The following is a 27021-nucleotide window of genomic DNA, read 5'->3' as shown; positions in this document are numbered from 1 at the left end:
AGTCTCTTAAATCCCAGGCGATCTGGGCATAGGGGCAGCGGGGGGGAGATTCCTTCGGCCAGCGTTGGGCATCTCCGATACAGAGCGCTCCATCGGCTCCCTTTTACCATCAGCGGAGAGAAATAGGCACTTTTAGGGTATAGTTAGTATGACTTTGTTTAATGGAGACCCCCACGCTCGGCCGGGTGAATCCTACCCCAAGTGGCAGAGAGAAGCAAGAATTATCTAAGCAGGCCGACAATCTCTTTATCAGTCTGCTTTATATACAATTTTTAGCGTTATCCCTGCTGTTCAAGCGTTCTCCTATGTTTGGCAGAACTAAAGATCACTCGACGTGGAGACTCACTTTCTCTCTTCCCCCCCCCCCCCCCCACCCCGAGTGTTACCTTTGATAAACTCCGTTCTTTCACAGGAAAAATTCCCTGTGCTACTGTTGTTATAAATATTCATATACAAATAAAATATGATTACAATGATAAATGATGCATAATTAAAATCAGAGCAGTATTAAAAACAGATACTAAATAATACATAATGACTGTATGGAAGTTAATACTGACAAAAGGTTGTTTTGGGTTTTAGGAGCTTCGAAATGCTCACAGTGAACAGCTCATGGGAATCCGCCGGGAAGAGGAGATGGAAATGTCCGATGATGACAGTGGTGACAATCCCAGTAAAAAGCTGAGAGTAGACGATTCAGGTAAAGCCAAAACCCTCTATAACTTCAAGTATATACACCTGTTGTTTTTTTAAAAGCAAGGAAAAACTTACATATGACAAGTGACATATTAATAGATGATTATATAAGACAGTATCTTATTTTAATCTCTCATAACTTAGTTATTTGCATGATGCAAGCTGTCTCTAGGAGGTGTCTGTCACCTGCTATGATCTATAATGATGAAAATTCTTCAGTTTTGCCCTTGGCTGGAAGCATTATGTTTCTTTAGTGCACTCTCTGCAGTCTTGCATGACAGTATTTCATTCCGTGGTTGTAACAATGTCTTATTATGAGACCAGTTGAAGTTATGTTTTGGCCAGTATTCTCTAAGCCTTACCTTTCTTTTCAAGAGATACGTAATAGTTTATAAGCTCTCTCACAAATACACCATACCATTTTAACTGTGTGGTTTGTGGAATTAACTTTTAAGGGTACATATTTCACAATATGGTACTGCATACTGCATTAATTTGATACGCGTTAGATGGCTATCATGAAAGAAAGAACAAGGGTGGATGTAATACAAGTAAAGAAAAGCAACTTTCTCAGCCTTCTGCAAATACTCTGCTATCCAGGATGGACAGCAAGAGGTGGCTCAGAAGCTGCCTGAATTACTGACTGGTAACATGATCTGGATGGATGCTTTGCTTGATTTCTTGACATAATAAAGTTGTGAGTAGCTAACAAGGGTTTGCTTGTTTAGACACTCATCTTCAGAAAGAAAATTTACAGAAGGTGAAGCCAAAGCACAACTGGGAGCTGCCAGCCAGCAGTGAGCTTTAAGGAAGGTAAAGGCGGGAGTAGTATGGAAAGAAAGTGAGAGTCTGATGAGGAGGATAATTTTGATCTAATCCTTTGCATACATATTAAGAAAGGAATGAATTTCATCTCTTCAGTGGTTTCGAGTCCCTGTATGCCAGCACAAAAGCGTTGATTCAAGCTTATATAGAGAAATGCTCTTTGGCTCCTCCTGTGACAAAATGCTGTGGGAGGTCGAATGACTCCAGAAGACGACCAAAGGAAGGAATGTCATTCTGGCAAAGAAGTTTTTACTACGACATCTCCCTTGAGGGGAGACATAATAGTTTTCCTGGAGTAAAACCTGTAAAGGGCAGCCTTAATTTTTGCTTGGCTAATTCTGTGGATTTGAATTTTTCTAGACACCATTAGCAGAATGTTTGGAGCGGAGACAATAGGTCGCTGCAGACAAATCACTGCTAGCAATCAGAAATTTTTATGAATGTCTAATCATTTTACCTTGACTGTGTCCACTCTTATGGAGGGAAGTCATTAGAATTAATAACAGGAAGGTAGAGCCAGAAATACCCACAGCCTGCACGCCAGAAAAGGAGTAATGATGTTTTGAACTGTCATACTCATCAATTCAGCTAGGTTTAACACATTCATGGTTAGGGCAGAACTGTGCCTGTCGTTCTTTTTGTGACATCACAAATTAAAAGCGTGTTTGGTTTTCTTCCACGGAAAGGGACATTTCTATTGAAAGTTTTCATGTCGGATATTTCTACAGCATTCCATCCCAAACAACTTCATTTTATATGTATTGTTACAATGTGGGTACTTGAGTCCCCTCAGTGATAACACTAGCAAATCCAGTATTGTGTTGGATACTAGATCAAAATTTAGCAGTATGAATCCACTTGAGTACTTGTCCATCACTGGCCATTGTACCATTCATCATCCTCTTGATTTTAGTGGAGTTGATCCAGCCTGCTCCATACATAGAGTCATCCAGTTCTAAAATTAATTTTGTAGCTTTCTTCTTCCACCATTACACTCTCAACTAAAGCAAGTGCATTTGATTCTTCTGTCATTGACAATAGAGAGAACTTGGAGTTAAAGCAGTGAAGTTATTGGGTATAAAACGTTGGTAAATGAAAAGAAAGTAAGATAAGGGCTTTTTTTTATTTCATTTTTATGTACAGAGAAGTGATTCCTCCTTCTTTCTTCTAGCATTCTTTTTTAAATTACTATTTGTGTTGGCCGCCTTCTCTTTTTCTTTTTTTCTTTCTTTTTGAGTATGTCATTCCAGAACTACCTCTTTATCTCACTGGAGTGGCTATTTGTATTCACAGTAACCTCTGTTCTACAAAGAATGTCTTTTAAAGAATCTTTTATCACAAAGAAACAATTCTGCACAGTGAGAAAACATTGACACTTTCTCTATTTTTAACCCCTTTTCTTTAAATGTTTGTCTAAATGCTTAACAATGGGAAGGGCAAGGCTTGAATAACACAGAGAAGATATTGTGCCTTTTCAATTCAAGGACAGTGTGCACACATAAAGGCCTAAAACCCTAAATTTGAAAGTGGCTGAAGCAATGAGACATGATGAATTGATTTGGATAGTTCCAGACTTCTGGACTGCCCATCCTGCCATCCCAGTGATTTTCTTGAGGACGTTATTTTTCAGCCTGCCCTACGTGACAGTGGGAACAAGACTCCTGGGAAGTTGCCATCCCCAAAGCTAGAAGAGGTGACAGAGATTCCCCCAGGCTCCAACACCTGTGTCAGGTCTTTTTTCACTAGTTCACCTAGTTAAATCACCCCTAGTACAAGAAGGCTTAATTAATTCACCAACTTAGAATGGGTCCTAAGACCTCATTCTGTCTTGGTAAAGTGTAGCTTCAGGAGTCTCCCAGTGTAATTTCTTCTGTTAGTCAAGCCTTTTTATTTCAGAAATAACTCCACTCCTGTGAGCATCTAAATAGCGTGGTGCTGAGTGTGTCACATTTCCTCACAGCTAGACTGGTTAGAATGAAACCTCTCCTCTAGGATATCTGAAAAGAAACCTATTCATCATGGTGAAAAAAAGATGGTGGAATCCAGCCCCAGCATTTGAAAACACAGGGCAACACATTTAAGCCCTGAGGCTGTGCAGAAGGACTTCAGCGCCCGAATGCTTATCCAGAATCGCTGGACTTCAGGTTCCAGAGGAACGTCACAGTAAGCTGAGGCCCTTGTACACAATAAGTTCTGGGGATTTGGGGTAGATGATGAAAAAGCTGTTACTAAGAATGGTTTGCATTTTTTCTTCAAGTTGTGCAAGATATTAGGTCGTGCAAGAGATCAAGTCATGGTGCATGTTAGAAATCTACTAATAGCCATTTGTTTGGGATGATTTGGGCTTGCTGCTTGCTACTTGCGACAGTGCAGAACAGCTCCAGAGGGACTTGCTGCCAAGTGTGTCACTCCATTCTAGACTCAAATCCTCTTCTTTCACCTGCCAATTGCTCTTCTAGTTGTTTATGAACTTGATTTACTGATACCAGTGACTCAGTGGCAGAGCTGGGAAAAGAATTGGGACTGGACTTATTTAGTACCCTACCCTTATCGTGTCCAAGCTGAATCTTCAAGGAAAAGGAAGGCATCGCTACCTGCTTGTTCTGTTGGAGAACATCTCAAACCGCTGTAAGGGCTCCCCAAAGAGCCCCCCAGGGAATCCAGTAAGTTGGCTGAACTCATACATGCCTAGTTTATAGGAAAACCTCCTGGTTTCACAGACTAAAGGTCATTTGCAATACAGGCAAAGCTGGCAAAAGGCTGACCTGAGACTAAGTGAATCTCGCCTGTGGAATCAGCTATTCTTTTAAATTATTTTCTTTTTTTCTTTTCCTCCCCAAAATTCAGCCTTTAAACAGTGATTTTTCTGCAATGTGGATTTTGGAGTTTGAAAGGGACAAGAGGATTGCTGAAGTAAAGCTGGGAGATTGCTAAGAAAAAAATAATAATGATGATTGGCAACTCAGTTAATACATTTGAAAGTCAAGGTGCAGCTACTGAAGCATTAGCTCAAGGGGAAAAAAAAAGGATTCAGCACTGGAGTCTAGAGGATATACGAAAATCTTCAGAACAATCAGGATTTATGGATGCTTCGTCTCCCACCTGCTGGCACCGGGAGTAAGGATCCCCATGTAAAAGCCTCCAAAGTAATTTTAAGAATTAGTGAAGTGAAGCTGCATGTTGTAGAAAAGAGCTGAAGTTTGGTTTATGCCTAGAAGGCACCTGTAATTTTACTTTAAGGGGAGGTGGGTTAATCTCTTCCTTTCGCAGTTCTCGGTGACGTGCCATTAATTCTAGCAACTCCGACTTCAGCGAGAGACTGCAGCTGGCACCGCGGAACAGAAAGAAATGCACGGTGCCTGCAGAAGGATGCAAGAAGGATGGTCGCGCGATTAAGGCTTTTGACTGGGATCCCAGAGCTCTGGGCCAAATCCCAGCTCTGCTACATACCCCCTGCCCGGACTAATCAATGAATTTCTGTTATCGCACTTCCCTACTATCAAACGGAGGCAACGGTGCTTCTTTTCATTCAGCCGTTGCCTGTTCGGTCCACGGGGATGCTGAGCGCGTTGGTCAAGGGCTGTCTTGCCACTCCTTGGGTCCCTGGAGCGTTTCACCACCTGCGATGAAGTAACGTAATAACGTCGCGGGGACCGCACGCAAATAGCAAATCGCAAATTGTGTAGCGCAAGCCCCATTTGAGCACGTAAGATTGGCGCTGCTTTCCGAGTCAGGAACGACACCTTCTAAAGCAGGATTTTCAAACCTACCGAAAGTAGTGCCCACCTTAAACACTGAAGCTCTTTCTGGCTTCAGCAGTAGCCCGAATCTTTAATGCTCTCCTGAACTGATCTGTCCTGTTTGCAGCATCAGCGAATTCACTTGCCGTAGGAGACAGGCTGAAGAGTGGGCAGTCCATCTCGCAGAAGAGCGTAAGTCCTTGTGAAAGTCAGTATTTGAAAATCGCACCGGGGTGCACACAGCATAAAACAGGCTTTGTGACATTGTTCGTAAGTCTATCTTGAAAGTTGCAAGCCTGGCAAGTCTTCAAGGAAAGCCTGAAACAACACCAAAGTGATCTGTGTGGTGCTTATTCATCTTTTCTCTGCAATTCAATCCTCTTTTTGCCTTCTCTAAGGCTTGTGTGAATGCAGAGATGCACACGTGGAATGGAAACTGAGTTTTATAGCTGGATTAAACTGGTAGGGAAGCTTTATATAGCTTGTTACAACTTTGAATAGAAATTGCTGAGCCCCAGCTGTGTGGAGCTGAGCTTTGCTCTTCCTTTTCTTCCAACTGGCCCAGTGTCACGGCAGATCTCATGGCAGATCTTCTTCTTCCTCCTGATCCCAGGAATCAGATATTTCTCCCTTCCTTTCCTGTAAGTCTAATCTTTGGGGGTTTATGGGAGATTTTATTTTAAACAAAAGTCTGATTTATTTTTCTGTCATTACCTCTCCATGCCGTAGCTTTTCGCCATCAAATTTTGCGAAAGTGATACTGGTATTTAACAAGCCCATAATTTGCCCATTTTCCGTTTAAACACTTGCTGATCATGTAAAATAACAAAATGTATTTACTTTAGAAATTAATGGCCTAGCATTGCTTTTCTCCTCAAATAGATCAATACCATTTCAAAGCCACCAGCAGCTGGTGTCATAATCAGCCCTGCGGTAACAAACATATAAAGGCATATGAAGAGGCAAATAAACGCTGCTAACAGAAGCTACTAACCAGGTTTTATAAGCAATCTCGAAGAAGAGAACGTATTTAAAATCTGAAGCTCTGAATTATCACCGTCCTGACACGGTCCCCTCTCTGGCCGGAGAAGAGAGCTGAACAACCCTTTTAAGCAATGTGAGTGGAGTAACTTCCCTTTGAATGGAAATGCTCTGGACACAGCGGACAATCAGCTTTGCTCCCTGAGACCATCAGGGATGATCACTAGAAAGCAGCACAAGATGATTACTCCCTCTACGCCGGGAAAAGTCTGCTCTAGCGCCTTTCACAGCGTGCCAGTTCAGAGCTGTTATCATCAGGCAGACTCCAATTTTGTGCCTTAAAATGCATTCCATTTTTTCCCGCAGCTTTTACAAAAATAGGCTGAAATTCAGGAAGCGTCTAGGCAGGGGCCTAATTTTATGGCCCTGGTTTTAAGTCCATTTGGCTCTAATAATTCTTCTTGTGCAGCTGAATTTAGCTGAATTTAGCCTTGATGAATCGGGGCTGAAGGTAGTTGCCAAGCCTGTCTTCCCTGGGGAATAAAGACAGCCTTGTCCTGTCCCAGGTACTGGGCCAGTTCCTCTGGATCGTGTACGACCCGCCGGCTGGGGGATGCAGGGGCGTGCTGGTCCTGTGGATGCAGCAGTGAAGGGGTTAACCCAACTTTCAGTTTTTAGAGGAAACGGACACTTCAAAGGCATTTTCCTAATATGGGGTTTAGGAGGATGTCCCGTTTACTACAAAACAAGTCTGTTGTGCTTTGATGCTTTTCAACTGCCAGAAATACTATTATCTAGATTACATTTTATCATGTTTTCTGGGTATTTCATACTGATAAGGTTTTATGCGGGATCATTACATATGAGAATAGATTTAATCCTGTTTTTAGTAAGCTTTAAGGACACTGAGGGATTATTTATGTAATAAGATGCAAAGTTGCTATGGAAAATGCTATAGCAACCTAACATCTTCACAAAACCAAGCAGCCACTTGTGACAGCAATCTAAATTTACATTTATTTTAGTGTCATTTTATTGACATTCTTAGTATCTCATTTTGACAGCATGTTAAAATATGTTTTGCGTTCATGCTAGAACAAAATTAACAGCATGTTGTTGGAATGAAGATGATGCTTATAATTTTTGGAGATAATTTTAGCATATTTCATTTTGTGTAAATAACATTAAAATAGTAGTGAAAAGAAGTTTGGGTGCATCCCCTCTATTTGTAACAGAGCAAACAATGGACATTCAAAGTAATATTTTACAAGTCAGTGAAAGCTCAACCGTTTTTATTTGCTTTATATCTGAATGAAAATATTTTTAAGAAAGAAATGATTTTGTTATTAGAATTTATTTCAAATCCTATATCTTTTATTGTAACTTTCCCAGTTCAGGATACAGGCTATAATTTTTCATTAGGTTTCATAAAGCAGAACATCATTTGTGAATGTGTAGACTTGCATTTTGATAGGGAGCTGCCCCGTGTAAATGGGACTTTTCTAAAACATAGGACAACAGTACACGTTGCCCCTTAGGAGGTTAAATAAGAAGGAAAGAAAAAACAAACACAAAGTGACAAAACAGTCTGAACTCTGTCCTGTGCTCATTGCAGTTAATAATGAAACTCGCATTGACTTCAATGGGAGCAGAAGCAAGCTCTGTATATTGATTTTCTCCATCCCCCTCCATTAAGAATCCTGAAGTGCGGCTGTAACATTGTTGAAGTGGGATGTTGGCAGCAAAATCAATAAAAGACAATATTAGAACATATGCTGTTTTCAGCTTCCTCGCAATCTGATATAGCTGGTATTAGCATTCTTCTCCAAATTACACTTCATGCTTTCTATAAAGTGACCTTCCTTATAGTGCCCTCTCCAATAGAAAGCTTTTATGCTCTTACTCTCATATTTAGCCGTCAAGAGAATGAGCCCTATTTATAACAGTGAAGATGGTTGATTCTGAACAGAGCACGAAGAACAGATTCCTTCAAGAGTGGCTTCAGCCCAAACCCCATTGCTGACCTCCAGTGAAAGATCATTTCTACTGTTGTTTAAACTAAGCTCTTGGCTTTAGGTTTTCTCAGTTATGCTGCCCTTCATACCCTGTTGTTTCTAGAAACCCTTTTCACCCCAGCACATCAGAGAAGCTTGCAGCTATTGCTTGAGGTGGAGATGTAGGTACCTTCTTATCCACTGTTAAATCCAAGAAACATCAGCCGTTGCTAAGTTGTCGGAGGAGATAATGATCAGAAAGCAGAGTCTTTTCCAATGTCAGTGCAAGCTTCAAAACTCATAATTGCAGGTTTGGGGAGCATCCTTATGTCATGACATGTGCAAGACTGGCTGAAGTTTCCAAAGCATTAAAAGCTTCCTTTTCAAAGCGTGCAGCTTCTCATTCCTTGTGTGTCCAGCTGTCTGGCAGTCTGTGATGTGGTTGCATGCCAGGAGCTAAGAACACACCCAGCAGAGCTGGAAGAGCTTGAAGCTGGATGGCCACAGAAACTCCCCAAACTACTACTAATTAGTGATGCTGCTTTACTTTGGTGAATGAATCTTCGATTCAGAGGAGTTTCACGACGTCCTGCTCTTTGGTTTTGGCTTAAAGACCATCTCAAGAAAATAAGCTTCTTACTAACGACACGTATCCATAGTAAAGCATTTCTGTGACCAATATATTGAACGATTTGGTTCATAAAACTGAAAGCCAAGTGGGTTCAAAGCTGCTTGGAGGTGAGTGATCTTCTTTTAGTCTTCTTTGGTTTTACATTCACGGCAGAGAGAAGAGAAAACAAAAAAACAGTCCTCTAGGATATGAGATGACAGACTGAAGAACTAGATACCATACCAAAACCATACCATTTTATTCCACCTCACTAATTCCGGCATGTAACTCCTTGAACACCAGTGTACAGAACTCAAAAGGAGGAAAATTTTTCTTCTGTGTTAAAAGAAAGGCGGTTTGTTTTGTTGGGTTTTGTTTGTTTGTTTGTTTGTTAATTAGGTAGAATTCTAATTGCCTTTTTTTTTTGTCTTTCAATGGGCAAAATAGTTTTCAACCTTTTTGTTTATTTATTCAGCCCCCCACATATTCAATGCACTGCAAGTTTCATCTGGTGCAAGAACTGTGCCAAGCATGTCTTTACAGCACTTGTATCCACTGATTGCTGAGCTGCTTCTGCAACTGCCAAGTGCCCACCTCCCATGTCAACCAGGGATCTCTCTGAAGAGATTTGGGTGGTTGCTAGTCCACAACACCGGTTTCTTCATTGCTTCCTTGTCATGTGTCAGTCATAGACTGTCTTCCCTCTTAAATTTGTCTGAGCTCTGGAGACAAGTGAGCGCTTGGAACAGTCGAGGAAGAACATGATAAAAAGCAACAGCTCTCCCCATGTTGTTCTATTATCAGATAGTCGTCTGTCTCGTCATGTTTTGTTGATGGGTTTTGAGATGCCGGTGCTGTTAGACCTTGATCCCACAAGCTGCTGCCTGCTGCCCGGAGTGTTTGCACTCACCTTCTGCTCAACACCCACAGATACAAAGTCCTAAGCAGTGGCTTACCCAGAAAGTTTGGTACAAGGAGTATTTCACAGTTATCTCTTCAAAGTTACACGCTTTTTGCGAATTTCAATAAATTGTCTGTTTCTGAAAGGACTGGAAGTACCACTAAGCTCTGTAGAACCCTGTCATCTGCAAGTTTGCAACACATTTTAGTTTTCCCTAGCTGAGAAAATACCTACTAAACATGTTAAATTGTGGAGAAGCACAGTGGCCGATATTTGCAGATACTGAATATGCTGGAGGCAGGAGGGAGGGGAGAAAAGGAGGTTTTGGCTTGCAGATACGGCTTTTCTGGACACCCTTCCATTCACATAAGTGATAAATGGCTCAAGAAATGCTGTCTCTGAATGTGAGAGTCAAGAAATTACAGGCTTCGTGTGATCATTTGCTTATGCCTTCTAAAGGGGTAAAAACATACTCCCATATTTAAGATCCATTTTTATCTAAGGCCAAAGTAACGGAGCAAGTATTTGAGTATTATGCACAAATTTAAAAGAAAAATTAGGTCAGCCCTCCAATCCAGTACAAGGTCAGATAGCTAGCTGGATAAAGGCTCTACTGCAATTTAAAGTGCAATAGAATTTTGAACAAAAGTGGTTTATCCTCACATTTATAGAAAGCGCTTTACGTTTACGAACAAAATTTGCCTATCATAAATCAGAACAATTCAAACCACCACAGTCACTTAAAATAATCAGAGCATCCCTTTCTTCCCTAATGAATGTGACAAATTGAGGGATTCACGTGCACACTGTCAAGTTTGTTTCCAAGTAGCAATGACAGTTTCTTCATATTTATAAGTCCTACAGATTTTTTTTTCCCCCAAGTTGTTACAGTGCTGCTGGGCCTGAATGCAATTCCTAGTTCAAATGCCAAAAGCAGCAATGCAGCCAGGCGTCTTGTAAATGCCAGTGTTTATTATTTAAGTCTGAATAAAAATATTCTGAATCCTAAGAAGTAACCCACCTACACGCAGGTTTACCTATATACAATAATGTTTGAATATCCTAATTTATGTGTCAATCACATGTAGACACATACATACAATCCATTTATGCAATATACCTAAGATTAACATGACATATATGGAACACTGAGCACTCATCAGCATCTCTTGTGCTATGCAGAATTCAAATGTCTGTACCCTCAGTTGCAAAGCACCATTAATACAAGCGGCATTTTTCCATTACTGATGTGGGAGAGGGTCATCAGTGCCACTTGGCATCTCCCCAGTAACCAGCACTTTTCTTACTTGAGTGAACGTACTCCTTTGCCCTCAAGACTAAAATGTCCTCTGTTCACTTTTTGTGTTACAGGAATACAGTCATTTTTTTAATATCATTGATTAGAGGAAAAAGTCACTTCTTTGCTGGCATCTTGAAAGCACAATCTCTGTAAAAGTGTTGTAGTTGTTCTGTTTCTCAATTAGGAAAAAAAAGCAGAACCTCTAAAAGAGACTGAGTACTTGATTAATTATATTTAACTGAGGCAGCAGTTATTGGCAAATATAAAGTAGCTGAAAAATTCCCCTCATCACAAACCAAATACTATAATAAGCAGTGAAAAGGAGTGATTTTTACTGCATTTTGAAAATATCTGAGAACTGATCAAATTTACACCCCTACATTTTCTTATGATGGCTTGCTTCCTATGCCCCTAGTTCCAGAGGAGAACCAGGTAGGAAAGGCAACGCAACAACCAACCCAACTCACCGTCCACCCATCACCGTTGTCTGTGAAGAGCCAACTCTTCCCTCTCCTGTCTCCCCTTACGCGTATGCCAAGTCAGTTGGGCTTGGTACATATCAAGGGTAGCAGTAGAAGAACTGCAACCCAAAAAGGAGAGGAAATAAGGGGCCTTTGCTTTAAGGAGGTGACCTGGAGAAACTGGTCTCAACGGGGCAGATTAACTAGCAACTGTCAAAATATCATTTATGAGCTATGTAGATTCCTGTTCTCCAAAGAGATGCTGTCAAGTAAAATAGACCTAAAATGTGACAGGCTTTGATGTTATTGTAACAAGGTGGTCTCTTCCAAATTCTAAATATGCATTTCAGTAATGTGATGTGACATCTTGGTAGGAAAAGTCCAGATCACTTAATGCTGCAAGTTACCTGGGACAGAACTGGGTAAGAAGGGACTGGAGAAGGTACTGCAAAATAAGTGTGAGGGAAGAGAGAAACATCTGGAAGTGTCAGGCAAGTGGCAATTATAAATAAGCAAAGAGATGGACTCATGTATTTGGAATTGAACTGAACAGAACCAGTACAGGGGGGAAAGAGAGGAAGGTACCAAGAGGGGGCTGGAAAGATTGGCTTAAAATGGGAGATTAGCCTTCTGTCTTTTGAGCCCTTTAGAGAAAGTTGGTTCACTGTTCAAGTGGGGTTTTTGCAGCCATGAGGTCTAGATCAGCGATCCCAAACTGAGCTCCTGAGCCAATGATGACTTGTAAGACTGTGGTAGGTAATTTGCATCTTATTCCTAGGACTGGCTAAACCAGTGAGATCAAATTGCCCTGTTAGTATTTTGAATGAAAAGTCAGAGATTGTGAGAGCAGGGTTAAATACAGAGAGCCAGTACTGATCCACAGTCTAGAAAGTTTGGAAGCTACTAGTCCAGAAACTTAAAGCGGAGGTTTTCGGTTAATGATCTCTCTAGGGCTTTAAATAAAATGTCAGGTATCGTGAGACTCATCATAACACCACAGGAGTTGGCAGCACTGCTCTCTGGGGCTTTCTTAGTCCACTGCAGAGCCAGCATTTGCGTGCTACTTTTTGTTATGAGGCCCAGCTGGACTGTAATCTGTCCTCCCATTCCCTACACCTTCTTTGCTATTTGCAGAGAGATATGCTTCATTACACAAGAAATAATAAGCCTTCATAAATTACTGGTGAGCCACATGTGTAGTAAACCTGGGAAAGAACGGTGCTATTGCTGAAGTCTGTTAAGCAGGAAGAAGTTTTGTAAACTGAGAAAATGTCTCTTCAGACAAATGCTTTGCTTTCTCAAATGTTACATCTGTCTGTACTGGATGGGATGGATAAAATTGCAGTTAAATGATGGTGCAACTTTTCTTCTTTTTTTCTTTCTTTCTTTTTTTTTGTTTTGGTTTGGTTTTCCTTCTTTTTTTTTTTTTTTTTTTGGCAGCATCCTTCCATTTACTAATTGTTCACCAGAAAGTTTTATGTGAATAGGAAGCCTGAAAATAATTCTCATGAGTATTCATTTTGAACATCTGGTATCATCATGAATGTAACTGGTATAATGAGCTTCTCTGCATTGAACATAGGCTGCATGGTGAGGAAAGGACTTTGAAGCAACTGCACCTGAATAAAGCAGGTTTTGTAAAAGAGTAAAACTCCCTCCCAGTGTGCGGGCCCTAACTCCCACTAACATTAATGACAATAACCCCTCCTCATATGGGATAATTAGTGCCCTTAGAGTGCAAATTTGCAGGTACTGAGACATTCAAATGAAGTGTGCCTAACATTAGGAAAAAATGTGGAAATTGCTTCATTGTTTGGTTACATTATGAATGAAGGGGGAAAGAAAAAACTGTTCGTGGCTAGGTTAGCTTCTAATTGCCCCAAATGATTTATTTTTGTACCATTCTAATTCTGTTTTCAGAGTTTATTCAGGCTAGTTAGCTAGCTGCTTTCAAGCTTCTACCAAAGGATTTTTTTTTTAAAAGCCAAGTGACATAGTCTATTTTTGTGGAAACATGGGAGAACAATGGAAGAAGCATTTGTTAAAGAATGCGGTATAGGAATAATGGTGCTTTTATCTGCTAATATCAGACATATTTCTATGCACCCGTCATTGACATCCGAGTACTATTTATGCTGGAGATCGGGTATTTAGTAACTGTCTGTAAAGAAAAGAAAGTGTCCTCTAGGAATCCAAGGCAATGGATCAAAGCCACTTTAGATATCGGAGAACTCAGGAGCCCAACATGGTTGTAAAATGGGCTGAGAAGATGCCTCAAAGCGACCAAGGTGTACCTTAGTCAGAGAGTTGCTTTCCCAAATGCCTTTGAACTGTGCCCAGAGCATGTGTAACTAAAACTTGTTCTCAGAGCTCAGGTTTTATGGTAGGGTTTACAAAAGTCAGGTATGAGACAAGTGGACCTGTACCTGGGCAGTTATAGATAATAACGGCACCAACTCATTCTGCCAGGAGCTGACAGCGAGTGGAGAATACAGAGAGAGGGTCAGCTTTGACAGTTCACGGTGGAGGCATAGCTTAATGCTTCTCTAGTTGCTCGGTGTGTGTCCCCACCGCAGAGACCATCCAACTTTCCGTCTGCCGTGAGGGCCGTGCCTTCCATCCCACCACCTCGCGACCTTCCCACCCACCTCAAGGTGTGGGTCACCCACTGGCATCGCCTCACACACCCCTGCCACTGCGTCCTCACCACTCCATCCTCAGACTGCGGCAAAAAATTTAATTTCCTGTGGGCTGGAGCACTAAGTAGAGCCTTATAGGGTAAAAATGAATGAGGGTCCAGTGGTCCCGTCTAGTGTCTGAAACGGAATTTTTTTTCCTTCCAGGAAGCCCCAGTCTCAGCGTCGCCCTTTCCTGACACACGGCAGCATGTACACATCAGTGTATCCTCTCACAGTTTCACATTCCACATGAAACCAGGCCCATTACTCACTTTTGAACTCTTCCTCCTTATACCCAGTAACTGATCAAAATACCACCATCTTCCTTGTGCCACCACCAGTCGTCCTACCACGCTTCCTTCTCTCTTCCTTCCCATACTGAACTCGGGTCCAAAATTTTCTTTTGTTCCACCTAGCTCTTCCTAGAATCTGACCTCTGCCTTTATTCTGTCAAATTTCATACCCAAACCGTGTACCCTTGTGTCTGACTTCCAGGAGTTCCTTTTCTTTGGCCCTCACTTGAACCCTTTCTCAAGATAACACACAACGTATCTCCTAAGACCATCCACTCTATACTTCTGCTAAGACCATCTTCCTTGCAATGACAAATGCCGTTATTGTATAACTTACCCTGTTTTCTACACCATCATGACACAGCTCATGCCCATCCGGATCCTCCAGAAAGATTTTTTCCGTGCTGGTTTTCTTCTGGTTGTACTGCTTCACAGTTCACCTATTTGAAAAACAAGCAAGCTAGCTGGAGGCCAGGGATAACTTTTATTGTTTGTATTTATAGTTGTGAACTTTGTGCCCTTGTTTCTCTCCTCTCACATTTGTTCAGTCCCTCAAGCTGAAAACTCTTTGAAGTTGCAAGATGGCTTTTTTTTGACATTGTAAATGCTCTGCAATGGGAGTGATGCAAAAAATTACCATAATAACAGCCATCATTTTGACAGTTTTTGATGCTTTTCTTGTTGCTGTTATCAAAAGGAGCATTATATCATTTAAAGCCTTATTTTCGACTCAGGAAATTAGGATAATGGCATTAGTAGAACTCAGATGGCAAGGAAGGTTTGGGAATATGCTCTTCATCAGTTTTCACCCATGTCACTGTATCAATACATTGGCTAAAGTTCCAAAACCCTGAGAAATTCCACTGAAAAGATTAGACCAAAAGTCTGAAGATAGACAAATAAGCACAGAAGGTTTCAGTTTTACGATCTATTGCTATACAAGTATAGAAGAATCTATAGAAAAAAAGTCTATAGAAAAAAAATCCATAGAAGTTCTGCTAGGAGGACCTAAGGGAAGCCTGTGCTCTTGAATTTACAAGAGGGGTTTCTGTTATTGTTGTTAGTGTTTGCTCATTTGCTCGTATTTTCAGATACTACTTTCGGATTGCCTCAGACTCTTGAGATGATATCCTACTGCCCTATGCATTCCAACCCAGAGTGTCCCCAGTCAGCGAATTAGCAGTCTGCCATTAGTGTTAACTGTAACTTTATTAGGGCGTCATCTAATGAGAAATGCATAGCGCAGGTGTGCATTAGTAGAACCGGTAGAAAATTATGAATTCCCCCTAATTTCCACAACAGATAGATACATTCAGGGATGTGGGGTGTTCACTTTATTTCCTGGTCACTATGCCATGATGTGAGTCATAAAATACTACAGTTACCCTGTATCATCTGTGAAGATTTCCTCTACGTTGGCTCCAGCGGGCATTATTATGTATTAGGTTAAATATAGTCACAGAGTACCAGCTAAAAGTAAAAGGTACAGATCAGTACTACTCATAAAGCACTCTCCTAACCGTCCGAGATAGATGCCCTAGGAAAATGAAGGTAATTGTTTGTTTCTTCTGAGACATCAGTCAATGGGTATGTCCTTAGACTTCAGTGGACTTCTGATTAGCCAGTCACTTCTTGTTTTTAAAAAAAAAGGATCTTTTTGATTTGGGTCTAGCCTGGCCACTGAGGCTGTTGCCAAATTGTATGTAGCACTTCTGCCTCAGCACAAGGAAACCACACTAACCTCTTAGATGTCCTCAAAATATTACTGTGAAGGTTTCCCCCGCTAAATGTATGTCTAATCGTCCCCCAGCTGCTTCTCGGAGACTGGCAGGTATCATTTTGCATCCCTCGGTGAAAATGCTGTAAAACATATATTGAGCTGGTTTCCAGCTGTGTTTGTTTAGGTGGGAATATTTTCTTCTGCTTGCGGCACGGGCAGTTATTTGGGATTCTTGTCAGAGTTTTCTTTTAGCTTCCTTGTATATAGTTCTTCTGTAAATGCTTTCAGCGTTCACTGTCTTTCTACCCTAAGATGCTTTTTAGCATGTCTCAGAGAGGGATTTTGTAGATGAGTATCTGAACTACCAAACTTAAAATGGCTTGACAAGTAGCATTGAGATGAGCTGAGTAAATTTTATTTTTTAACTAAAACTACATTCATCACCTTTGTCAATGAAGTCATAGCAAAAATTTCTGTATCAGTTTGAAAAATATTTTCTTTTTAAAAAGTAGATTCCCTTTTCCCCAAAAACTCTCCTCTAATTTAAATTTAGTATTCAGTGAAGTGCCTTTCTTTATATAATATGTAATAAATTACATATTATTATATGTGATTATTATAAATGAAATATAATTAAAAATAAATTATAATTAGTTTATATATAATAGATACTTTGTTTGGAATCAAAAGAGACGTTGGTCTGAATCCAGAATTATTTTAATTTTAGTGCACTAAAATATAAATATCTTAAAATTATAGTTAGGTCAACACAAAGAACGTTTCTGATTTTGTTTACAACAGTTACCCAGTGCTGAATGAGCTGGAGCCCCTGGGGTCCACCAGCTGCCTGCCTTTGCCTTATTCTCCTTTTCTGCTAACCACTCTGTCCACACGTTAGGAACTGACTACATGTAGCTTTAAATTAAATAGCAAAGGAACTACATGTATTTAATGTCATATCGTTTGTGAACTCTTATCTGGAATTAATTCCTTTAAAAGCTTGTGACAATTTAGTATTCTGTTACACTGCTGCTATCTATATGTGTTGAATTTTTCTTATTTAAGGACATATTTCTACCTTGGAGTCTGACTTTAATCGCTTACTGTGAACGGCTAGGTAGATCACCAGAGTGTATAATAATGTTGATAAAAAATTGTACACCTCTGGGAATCCTGCCTAATATCACAAACTTATCTCTGCTGTGTTCTTAATCTCTCACTTTGGGGTTTTTGAGATATTTCCATTTTGTCTTAAAATAGTTTGTAACCTCTTCCAAACACAGCCTTTGTTTTCTGGTGTCTGCAATCTGGAATGAGAGGGCATCCGTCCTTGGATGGGACTTCTTGGTAGTACTGCAATGTAATGATTGTCATATAGGTTTTAATATGGTATACTAAAAGGAAATTTAAAATAGTGAAATAATGGCATCCAGAGGTGCACCTCTGATATTTTTTGCAGTAAAAAAGCTGTATTGTATTTCTACAGGAAGAATGGGCCGTTACCTTCACCCCTCATACATTCTGTGACTTGTTCCATTTGGATGAGTCGTGTTTTAAACGCCAATAGGTTCATCACCTATAGGTTACTTACTTTTGCAATATGTCGTAGCCCTTCCCATTGCCCCTAATTTGCTGCCCCTGTAGCAGACTTCTCGTGCTGTCCCTTGCCCCGCTCGGTTGCCTGAACTCACGTAGGAGGACAAAAAGGAGAAGGAGTTCTCCAACCGGGCTGTAGCGCGACCTAGAAAATACACAACGGCAGCTTTTCCAGGTAGGGCAGCCTGAACGTCGTCTGAATCTGGGTCCTAACCCACATTTCAGTGAAATGAAACAAGTACATTGGCCTTACGCCCTCCGCTTACACAGCAGCTCTCAGAAGTTTTTTAAGAGCTGGGTTAGGTGATGGACAGCAGATGAATTACTGCTGCCAAGCCACTGTAAAAACCTGAGTGTGCCCGTGATGGCCTCCTTTCATGCTGCCAGAGAGCAGAAGGGTAGGCAGTTTCTGGCCGGATTTGAGTATTACTTTAAAAAACCCAAACTTTAAGTTGTGGGAGAGTCTAATTGGTAGGAGAAAGAGAGCACAAACGACAGAGAGGGGTTTTTTACCAAGGCCTGTAGTGACAGGGCGAGGGGCAGTGGTTTTAAACTGAAAGAAGGTAGGTTTAGATTGGATGTGAGGAAGAACTTCTTTACGATGAGGATGGTGAGGCACCGGCACAGGTTGCCCAGAGAAGTTGTGGCTGCCCCATCCCTGGCAGTGTTCAAGGCCAGGTTGGATGGGGCTTGGAGCGACCTGGTCTAGTGGAAGGTGTCCCTGCCCATGCCAGGGGGGTTGGAACTAGATGGTCTTCAGAGGTCCCTTCCAACCCAAACTATTTAATTTTGACTTGAGTTTTTGTTAGCTTGAGGTTTTTATTTGCTTGGCCTCTTTTTTTGTTGTTGTTTTTCCCTTTCTTTTATTGTAGCTTTTTGGCTCTTACAAAAAAAAAAAAAAAAAAAAGGATTTCATCCTCTTATTTGCCCATTGGACTCATCATTGCGATTTCTTGAGGGTAAATTTTGTCATGGAAGGATGATTACATGCTTTTCAGAACAATTTAATTTGATGTAACAATACTGTAACTGTTGCTAAATCTTCCAGAGAGGTTCTGTAGAATATCCAAATTAAGCGCAATAACCAATCCATGTCTGTGTTTGAATAGTAGCTAACTGTACTTTGTTTTGGATAATGCATTTGTACTATTTTAAAATTAGTAAAAATTATCTAAGAAAAAGGTAGATTTGTCCTACCAAAGATAAAACATTTTTATCGGTAATGAAATATTGTGACTTTCTATCTAAGTGCTGATATAATTTCACAAATGTGTTGAATCATGTTATCATGGGGAACAGGGGACTCTTTATCTGCGGAAGGTCTAGTCAAGAGAGGCCTAACATTAAATGGAGTTAATATACAATTTCCTATAATTTGCAGTTTAACCATATTGCTGTTGTAGGTGGGCAAGAAAGAATGCTGTGATACCAAGCCTGAAATCATTTAATCAGGAATGTAAATCAGTTATGTGCTTCAGTTACCAAATGTTGATAGAATTGGCTATGGTAGACTGTTGTTTTTTAATTACAGCTGGTCTGTAATGTTGTTGTGTTACCAGGTTCCAAGAAGGAAAATAGTATAGTATGGCAGTTTGCTATGCCAAATGACCACTGCTACTGCCAAGTATAAATACTACTAGGAGTGGGTTCTTCTACAGGATGATAACCACATCCCTAAAGTAATGAATGCCACACTTCCCTATATGTATTTATGTTTGGATAATTTATTTAAATAATGTTCCTAGTACATGCTTTATAGCCTTCTGCCTTTTGCTATACAAATTTTAGCTTATATTGCAGACTGTGCAAGTCATTTGGCAAATGTAATTTCCATCCCTGCATACTAATCGATTTCTTCACAAACACCTGCTATCAGTTATGATAATAAAAATGCCATTCTAAATTGAAAAGGGGCCAAATGGAGCTTCCTAAGGAAATGACTTAAGTGTCTTTCAATGTCTTTAATGTAGTAATGTTCTTGTAGTGCCAACACTTTTTTTGAGCATTTGCATTTTATATAATTTTACTCTATTACATCATTTTTCCGTCTAAATGGTTCCTCATAACCATTGCTACGAAGTAGTTCATAGTGAGATTGGAGAGGAATTTCTGTGTTTCCTCTCTCATGGGACTAAATCCAGCAACTTTATGTAGTCAAAATTCCTTAGCACAGATCTGACTGGAACATCTGGCCACTACACTAGTATAAATACTAAACGTCTGTATTGGTTCGTATAACATCACTGGGAAAATGTTGTAAAGTTGGTGGGTGCTTTGCCCTTGGACTGCATGCCAGTTTCTTCCTAAAATATAAGCCTAAATTTAGCAGCCAGATTGCAAGTAGTGTTTGAATTATCCAGGGTCGCTTTATGGCTCCCTCCATCCCAGGAAATAACTTCCCAGCAACGGTCTTTGCCAGAACCTAATCATTTTCAGCTCTGCTGGGTCTTGTCTCAGCTCCGGAATGTCTCACTGGCTTTCAGCTGTATTGTCATCTCCCCTGACAATGTCCTCTGCGTTATTTGTAAGGAAACAATCCATTTTACTGATGTCTTCACGTTTTCATTTTCTCTTAGCTCTAGCCGCCCAAGCATATGCGCTAAAGGAAGAGAACGATAGCCTTCGATGGCAGCTGGATGCTTATAGGAATGAAGTGGAGCTCCTGAAACAGGAGAAAGGACAACTCTTCCGAACAGAAGAAAGCCTTACAAAGGACCAGCAGCTGCAGTTCCTACAGCAGACAATGCAAGGCATGCAGCAGGTATTGCTAAGGAAGAAAAGAACAGGTCTTTTTTTAGGAAAGTGGTACCGTGGGGCTGTGCTGTACTTAAGACTATTAGTCATGAAGGTCCTGATTTCTTTTCAGAGTCAAAATTTTACGGATTTTACATGGGGGAAAGGGGAGGAGAAATCGGGGACATATTTAGGGATAGTTATTTTAGGAATTCATCGACAGTAAACCCCTTGATCATTCAAGAAAGCTCCTTATGCATGATCTTGTTAGGAGCAAATTACTTCAGTACATCCCCAATTGCTCTCCCGACTTAATCCAATTGGCTCGAATTCCACACAAAAGTTCAAGAAAGTTTGTCCAGCGTAGCATAGCCAATGTTCTGTGGTGTCTTCATTTGCATTCATCTGCATCTTCAGATGCATCTCTGCTTCTCGGCTTTGTCTTTTTCTGCTCACGTTTGAGGATGACTGAGACATCTCCAGCTCGTCCAGACTACCCTCCTGCTAACTTGAAAGTGCATAGCAACATCAGTGCTATCTCCTGAGCTTTTATCATTTATGCTGACCCACGGGTGTAACCTTTTCATTCAGGCATTTTTTAAAGAAGTGGTTTAGTGCAGCAGCAAAGCTTTTTCTTTGACCCCAGTCAGCAAGAAACCGCAATGTGTCCCTGCAGGGGTGGGTCAGTTTATCTTAAGCATTCTCCTTTATTTGTTGATGTGCTCCTGACATTGTGCTGGGCAAGTCTTGGCAAGCGCACCCAGACTGCTCCCGCTGCTTCATCCGACACGTCACTAACGCGTAAGCACCCCTCCTTCAACACGCATGGGTATAACATCGTTCCTGCCCAGGCACTTGTATTCGGCTCATACGAGACAGGGCGCAAGGGCAGTGTCTCACCATGGCGCTGGATTGGGGTCCCACCTAGAATGGAGCTTCTCGAGATGTCACCGCAGAGGTTAATTTTGCCTCCTTCATCTGTGCCCTGAAGCAACGCGGGCACTCCTCTATCGCTCCCGGTTATTAGATTCCAGAAGGGGACAAGTTGTACCCACTTCCCGATTGCAGTAACCTGCTTTTTTATGGCAAAACCCAGGAGACATTAATTTACATGTGAGCTGCCTAGTTGGGTTAGGAATTGCGTGGCTATCACGGTACCCGTCGAATCTAACAAGCCTGCAAATCCCACCTAACGCCAAATAACAGAGCACAAGACAAGCCTACACGTGTGTTTATATAGCCCCTTTAAGCCTGCAAAGTTTTACAAAATCAGGGTCATTTATGGTACAGTGGAATACTTCTGAACAAAATATTTGAAAAATCAAAAATCAGTCGTCGATAATGCAGGCATAAAATCTTTCCCGAACTTAGGAATGAAGTCATTAATCAGAAATACTTGAGGTTTCGGTATACTTTAGATATGCTTGAGGTCTATTCACGATCTTATCCTTATATAAATGGATACTTAAATATCACTGGCTTCATTAAATTTAACTGCATATATAAATATTGTGCTAAATTTCAGCCTGGTGCTAATTCTCCATTAAAATTAGTGAAAAGTGGGCACAAAATACTACTAAATCAAAACGCTAGAGCCCTAATGCTCATTTTGCATTATTATAATTTCCTACCTGGGGTCTGGATGAAGGATAATCAAGTCTGTAGAATATAAATAGATTTCTATTGAACTTCAAGCAAATGTTAATAAAGCAAGTCAATAACAGAGAGTGACTTACTTATCTCTGTTCAGCTAGCAATGGACATTGTAGTCCCTATTCCTCTGAGGGTTTCTATTTCATGACAATTTTGCTGTGAGGTTCTGAATTTTTCTAGTTTGCCATCTCGGGGTCAGACCTTCTATCTCCCAATGGGATATAATTAGAGATGGCCCAAGGAGCTGGAGAAGACATTGCAGATAATCCAGTCTGACAATATGCTGAGGAAGGCAACAACACAGAAGCACGGGAGGTGGAGTTCAGAATATTTGGTGGGAAATTATCAGTCAATTAAGCAGCTGGATGTTGGCTTTGGATTTCAATGATTAGCCATAGTCGTGGCATCCCATAACCTTTGTGCTTTTTGTGCAGTTCATGCATGAATATTTAGAAATAAACCTTTGATTTAGGTAGAGTCTGTTTTATCTCAGCTTGGTTTTGTAAATGTTGAGAGATGACAACCTTAGCTGAAATCCATCGGTATAGCAGGTGCTCAGCATCTATGGAAATCAGTCTCTCTATGAAATATTAAACATATAGCCAGGATTTGAGTAGTAATAATTCAACAAGAAGACCTGTATTCCCTTTTATCCTTTTGTATATATTAAAATTAATTTCACACAAGGTAAACTGAATGCCATTGAATTCCTGAACCCTGTATATGTGTCAGCATTAAAAAAATGTAGTCTTCCTCCTTCTTTCCTCTTCATTCTCCCCCACTTTTTCATACACCTCTTCTTCTTCTAACTTTGAAAGCTAGAGAACAAGTGATTTGAGCTGCAGCCTGAAAAGCAGATTTATCTGAGAAAAAGTGGATGCATTTTCAGAATCAAGGAACTTTCTGTAAACAAGTTTGGTGCCAAACAATAGCAAATAACACACCATCAATGTATTTTGAATGTACTTCTACCATCTGGACATTTTTCAGGATTCTTCCCTACATTTGCAGGACTGATGAAGTGAATGTTTATTTTCTCTTCCATCACTCCTACTGATCTAAAGTAGCATCAGCAAAATCACACAGATGTTTGCTAATGAAGTATACCTTATGGGCAGCAGTAGCAACCTGCTTATTTAGCGTGTCTAAAAAAGAAAATCCTTTGGACTAATGACATTGAACTTATGGGGTTTTTAGTCAACTTCCTCCATAAAACTGTGTCACAGTTTAATTTCATACCCACTGTGAGATCTCAAACAAATGGAAATAATGTCTTGTATCCATGGTAACAAATGAGATACACTTTACCTGATTTTGAGATGGAAATTGAATTAACTTGTCACTGCTGCATAGGTGGTATTGCCTTCAATTTATTTCTACATGAGAACACACATACCAAGCAGATCACTTTTCGCATGGCTCTGTTTTTCCAGCAGTGTTTGGCATTCTCTAACAAAGTCTGTGATCACAAGGGAGGATGTTTTAGTTGTAACTATTTTTACAATACTTCACAGCACAGCTGTAAGAATTTTTAGAATCCTATCCCTCTGTCTGAAATGTTTTACCAGATACATGACTATAGGTAATGCAGAAAATATCACCTCGTAGTGTTGCTTAACGCTTGCCATTATAAGACTCAGTTTTCAGTGGGTCTATAATTTCTCCAAATTTTAACCATTTGGGTTTTCATATTCCATCTGAAGTAGCAACCAAAATTCTTTTGAAAAAATTCTCATCAAAATATTTCAGCCATTCCAAGGACAAAGAATGAAAACGATGCTCTTCTTGTTTGTTGTCCACCAAAGAAAATTCTTGAGGAAATGCACTTGCCACCTTCATGCTTTGAAACAAGGACTCAGAATTTGGCAGTGAGTCGCTATTGAATGAATGATGTGGCTTCCATATCCTTTATAAAATCTGCCGGAAACTGATAACGTTGGAAGCCTTTGAAAAATGTCAGTTGGCCACATAGGAGATGACACTCATTAGCACATTTCCAAGTAAATTTTAGGATTTAATGGTTATCCAGGGTTGTTCATGAGCCACCTCCATAGCACAGCCATTGGTGCAATGTTTCAGTCCTCAAGTTAGTCCTAAGTCTACAGAGCACACCTCCTTCAGCATGGCTCTCTAATTGAGCAAGTTAGTTCCACCTTTTCGGCAGGCTTAGTTGGCCAAGGTATGGTGCCGTGCTTGCACAGCTGTCCTGATTCCTGAACTGGTTCATTTGCCAATAGACTGGTAATTCTGCACGGCGCTTCAGCGCACCATGTAAATGTATGATAGTGTTCTCTCACCACTCCCTGAGCACGATGGGCTGAATTTAAGCTCCTACAGGCAAGGGTCTCATCCAGAAATCCCCATCTAAATCATGCTTCCACCTATGTTCTCTCTGGAGAGCGTACCACAGTGCTGCTGTTGCTCACGCTGGGGTGTATCTGGGACATTTAAGAGGCACCTCATTAAGGGCCCCGATTCATTAGCCGAGCTGGGGTTCCTAATCCTAACACCCAGCGACAGCACGCGCCCCCCTTCCTTGGCAGCGATGCATTAAAGCCGAGCCATGGGGTTATTGCACGAGCAGGGGATGCACGAGGTGGGGTGCCTCTCCTAAAATTAGCTCTCGGGGTGGAAAGGAAAAACAATAGGAACAGTCGTGGGTGGTCGGCGTAGGGCTGACATAAAGGCTGATACGCTGCTGTGGGTGCCACCGACTCCGTTAGCTCAGGGTGTCTCAGCATCAGGCTGAACGTATTCTGGCCCTGTTGACGACCCACATGGGTGTCACTGAGGCAGCGTGATGAAAAGTCCTCTTTTGTCTTGTCTTCTTTATGTTTTTTTCCCCCGGACAGTATCAATTTTGCTCAAATAGCGATGCAGGTTGTGAACCTGAGCACTCAGAAGCCAGGAATTGCCAGAACTACTGCCTGTGTATCTCGCTTCATACACCTCGGAGACCCTTCCCCGTTCAGTGCCGCAGACAGCGAGCACACGGTTAATCATCCCCTATTCAATACCTCCCTGTCCTTGCTGTTCAATATGCAAATCAAGGTCTTGCTGCAAAGGCCACTTTGCTCCTGACATTTCCTACCCACCGAGGAGTAGCTTTTGCAGTTTACTAATCCTTTAGCATGTAAAATAAATAGCACGTGCGCCTGAGACTTATACACTTCTTTTTTAAAGGGCTCTGATAAATGCCAGGTGACTAGCCGTCATTACAGGCTTTCAGTGGTCATCCAGGGAAGGACAATTTGGTCTGTAATACGCCTCCTTGTTGTGGTTGGGGGGGGGAAGAAGAGCTGCTGGAATGCATCGCGGCTCCCTCCTTACACTCACTGCTCCCTCGATGCCCAGGGTACGTATCTGGTGATGAGAACTGTGGGGTGAACATCTTCCACGGAACAGTCACTGGGAGCTGGGTGAGGATGCTTTTGTCTAAGGGAGATGGCACAAGGCTCATCTCTCAGCTTTTTAAGCAAGGTCATATACCTCTAACGTGTAGTAACCACTCTGAGTAGAAAAGCCAGAGATAGCTACTGTTGGCCTCGCTGTGTTGCCTTTTGAATTGGATTTCTGCCATTCCCAGCCACCGGAGCGGAGCTAGTCCGTTTTCAGATGTCCTCACTGAGCTAGCAGAACTTTTTTTTTACAAGTAAAGATGGCATTGCGCAGTTCTTTCCTCTCCTATCCTATACAAAAAGTAGTTTTATCTCATACAAGTAATGGAAGAACTGACTGTTCCCATGGTCCGTTCTCTTTCGGTGGGAGCAGGAAGGAAAAGCAAGTTTCTGTCCAGGAGGTTTCAACAGCTAGTAGGATAGGTGTCGTAAACCTTTTTTTCCACATCACTCTTCTAACCAATCTACCACGTATTAATTTCCAATAAGCCTCAGCTGGCATTTAGGTCTGCAGCTCTCAGATGCTTCACAGATGTTGTTAACTGTCACAGCCATTCCGTTCTCTCCCATACAAACTTTCTGAAATGTCAGAAGTCACAGACACATATGCCATTGACTAAAAATTGCCCAATCTGGTGCCATGTGAGCGCCATGACCATTATAACAACCATTTACCTTTAAATATACGGGTTCTAGAAGCAGTTTAGCACTGACATTAACATCATTGTTGAATAGATGGAGCATGTTATGGCTATATTTATTAATAAAGCCTAAATGCAGAGGAGATTTGTAGTCTTTTTTTTTTTTTATCCACCTACTTTTTGCTTACCAAACATCTATTCAGCCTGTAACCCACCCAATGTACTTATGCACAACTATAAACTGATTCTTCTCCAAATGCAGTATTAAAAAGAAGAGTAAATAAAAGGGATAAAAAACATTACCCCTTTTATTTGCATTTTACCTGCTGAATAAACAGACCAGAATAATTAAGTTGGAAATGTTCTTTATTACTGCTCTTGCGGTGTGAGTTCCAGTTAAGATTTTTTCTGTTTTCCTATAAAAGTGGCACTGGAGTAGTAATGGCAATATTGAGCAACACTGATAATTTTATAGGGAACAGATACAGGATAAGTGCAAGGGACTGGACCCAATGTCCAGGTGTTCACTTCCAGGCCTGTCTCTTCTTCTCTCGCCCACTGGTTGATATTTGGAAACTGCTTAAGAAATATGTCTGCTCCCAGGACAGAGAGAAATGTTCACATAAGTATTATTTTTGTTCCCTTGTGCTTTTCAGGGCTCTGTACAGTACTGTTTGACTGGAAGTCAAACTTCCAGAAAATACTTACTCTTTCAGATTATATTAAAAAAAAAACCAAAAGAGCAGCTGGCAATTAAGTGCTAATTATTTACCAGATCTCAGACAAGCCAAATGGGTTCTC

At 40.9% G+C, this 27021-nt stretch overlaps 1 protein-coding gene across 8 annotated transcripts in view; it reads left to right on the top strand.

The window, feature by feature from the left end:
* The window catches only part of ENOX1 (ecto-NOX disulfide-thiol exchanger 1), a 378564-nt gene that overhangs the window by 315181 nt on the left and 36362 nt on the right, over nt 1-27021 (top strand). For all 8 annotated transcript variants that reach the window (XM_049815788.1, XM_049815782.1, XM_049815789.1 and 5 more), the window contains 2 exons: nt 583-700; nt 20372-20556. In XM_049815788.1, coding sequence (XP_049671745.1) covers nt 583-700; nt 20372-20556 — 303 coding nt within the window. The remainder of the gene's footprint in view (nt 1-582; nt 701-20371; nt 20557-27021) is intronic.

This window comes from Accipiter gentilis, chromosome 13 (assembly GCF_929443795.1).
Source record: "Accipiter gentilis chromosome 13, bAccGen1.1, whole genome shotgun sequence".
NCBI classification, from domain to species: Eukaryota; Metazoa; Chordata; class Aves; order Accipitriformes; family Accipitridae; genus Astur; species Astur gentilis.
Note: the sequence above shows the minus strand (reverse complement) of the source record. Positions and strands in the feature narration are given on the sequence as shown.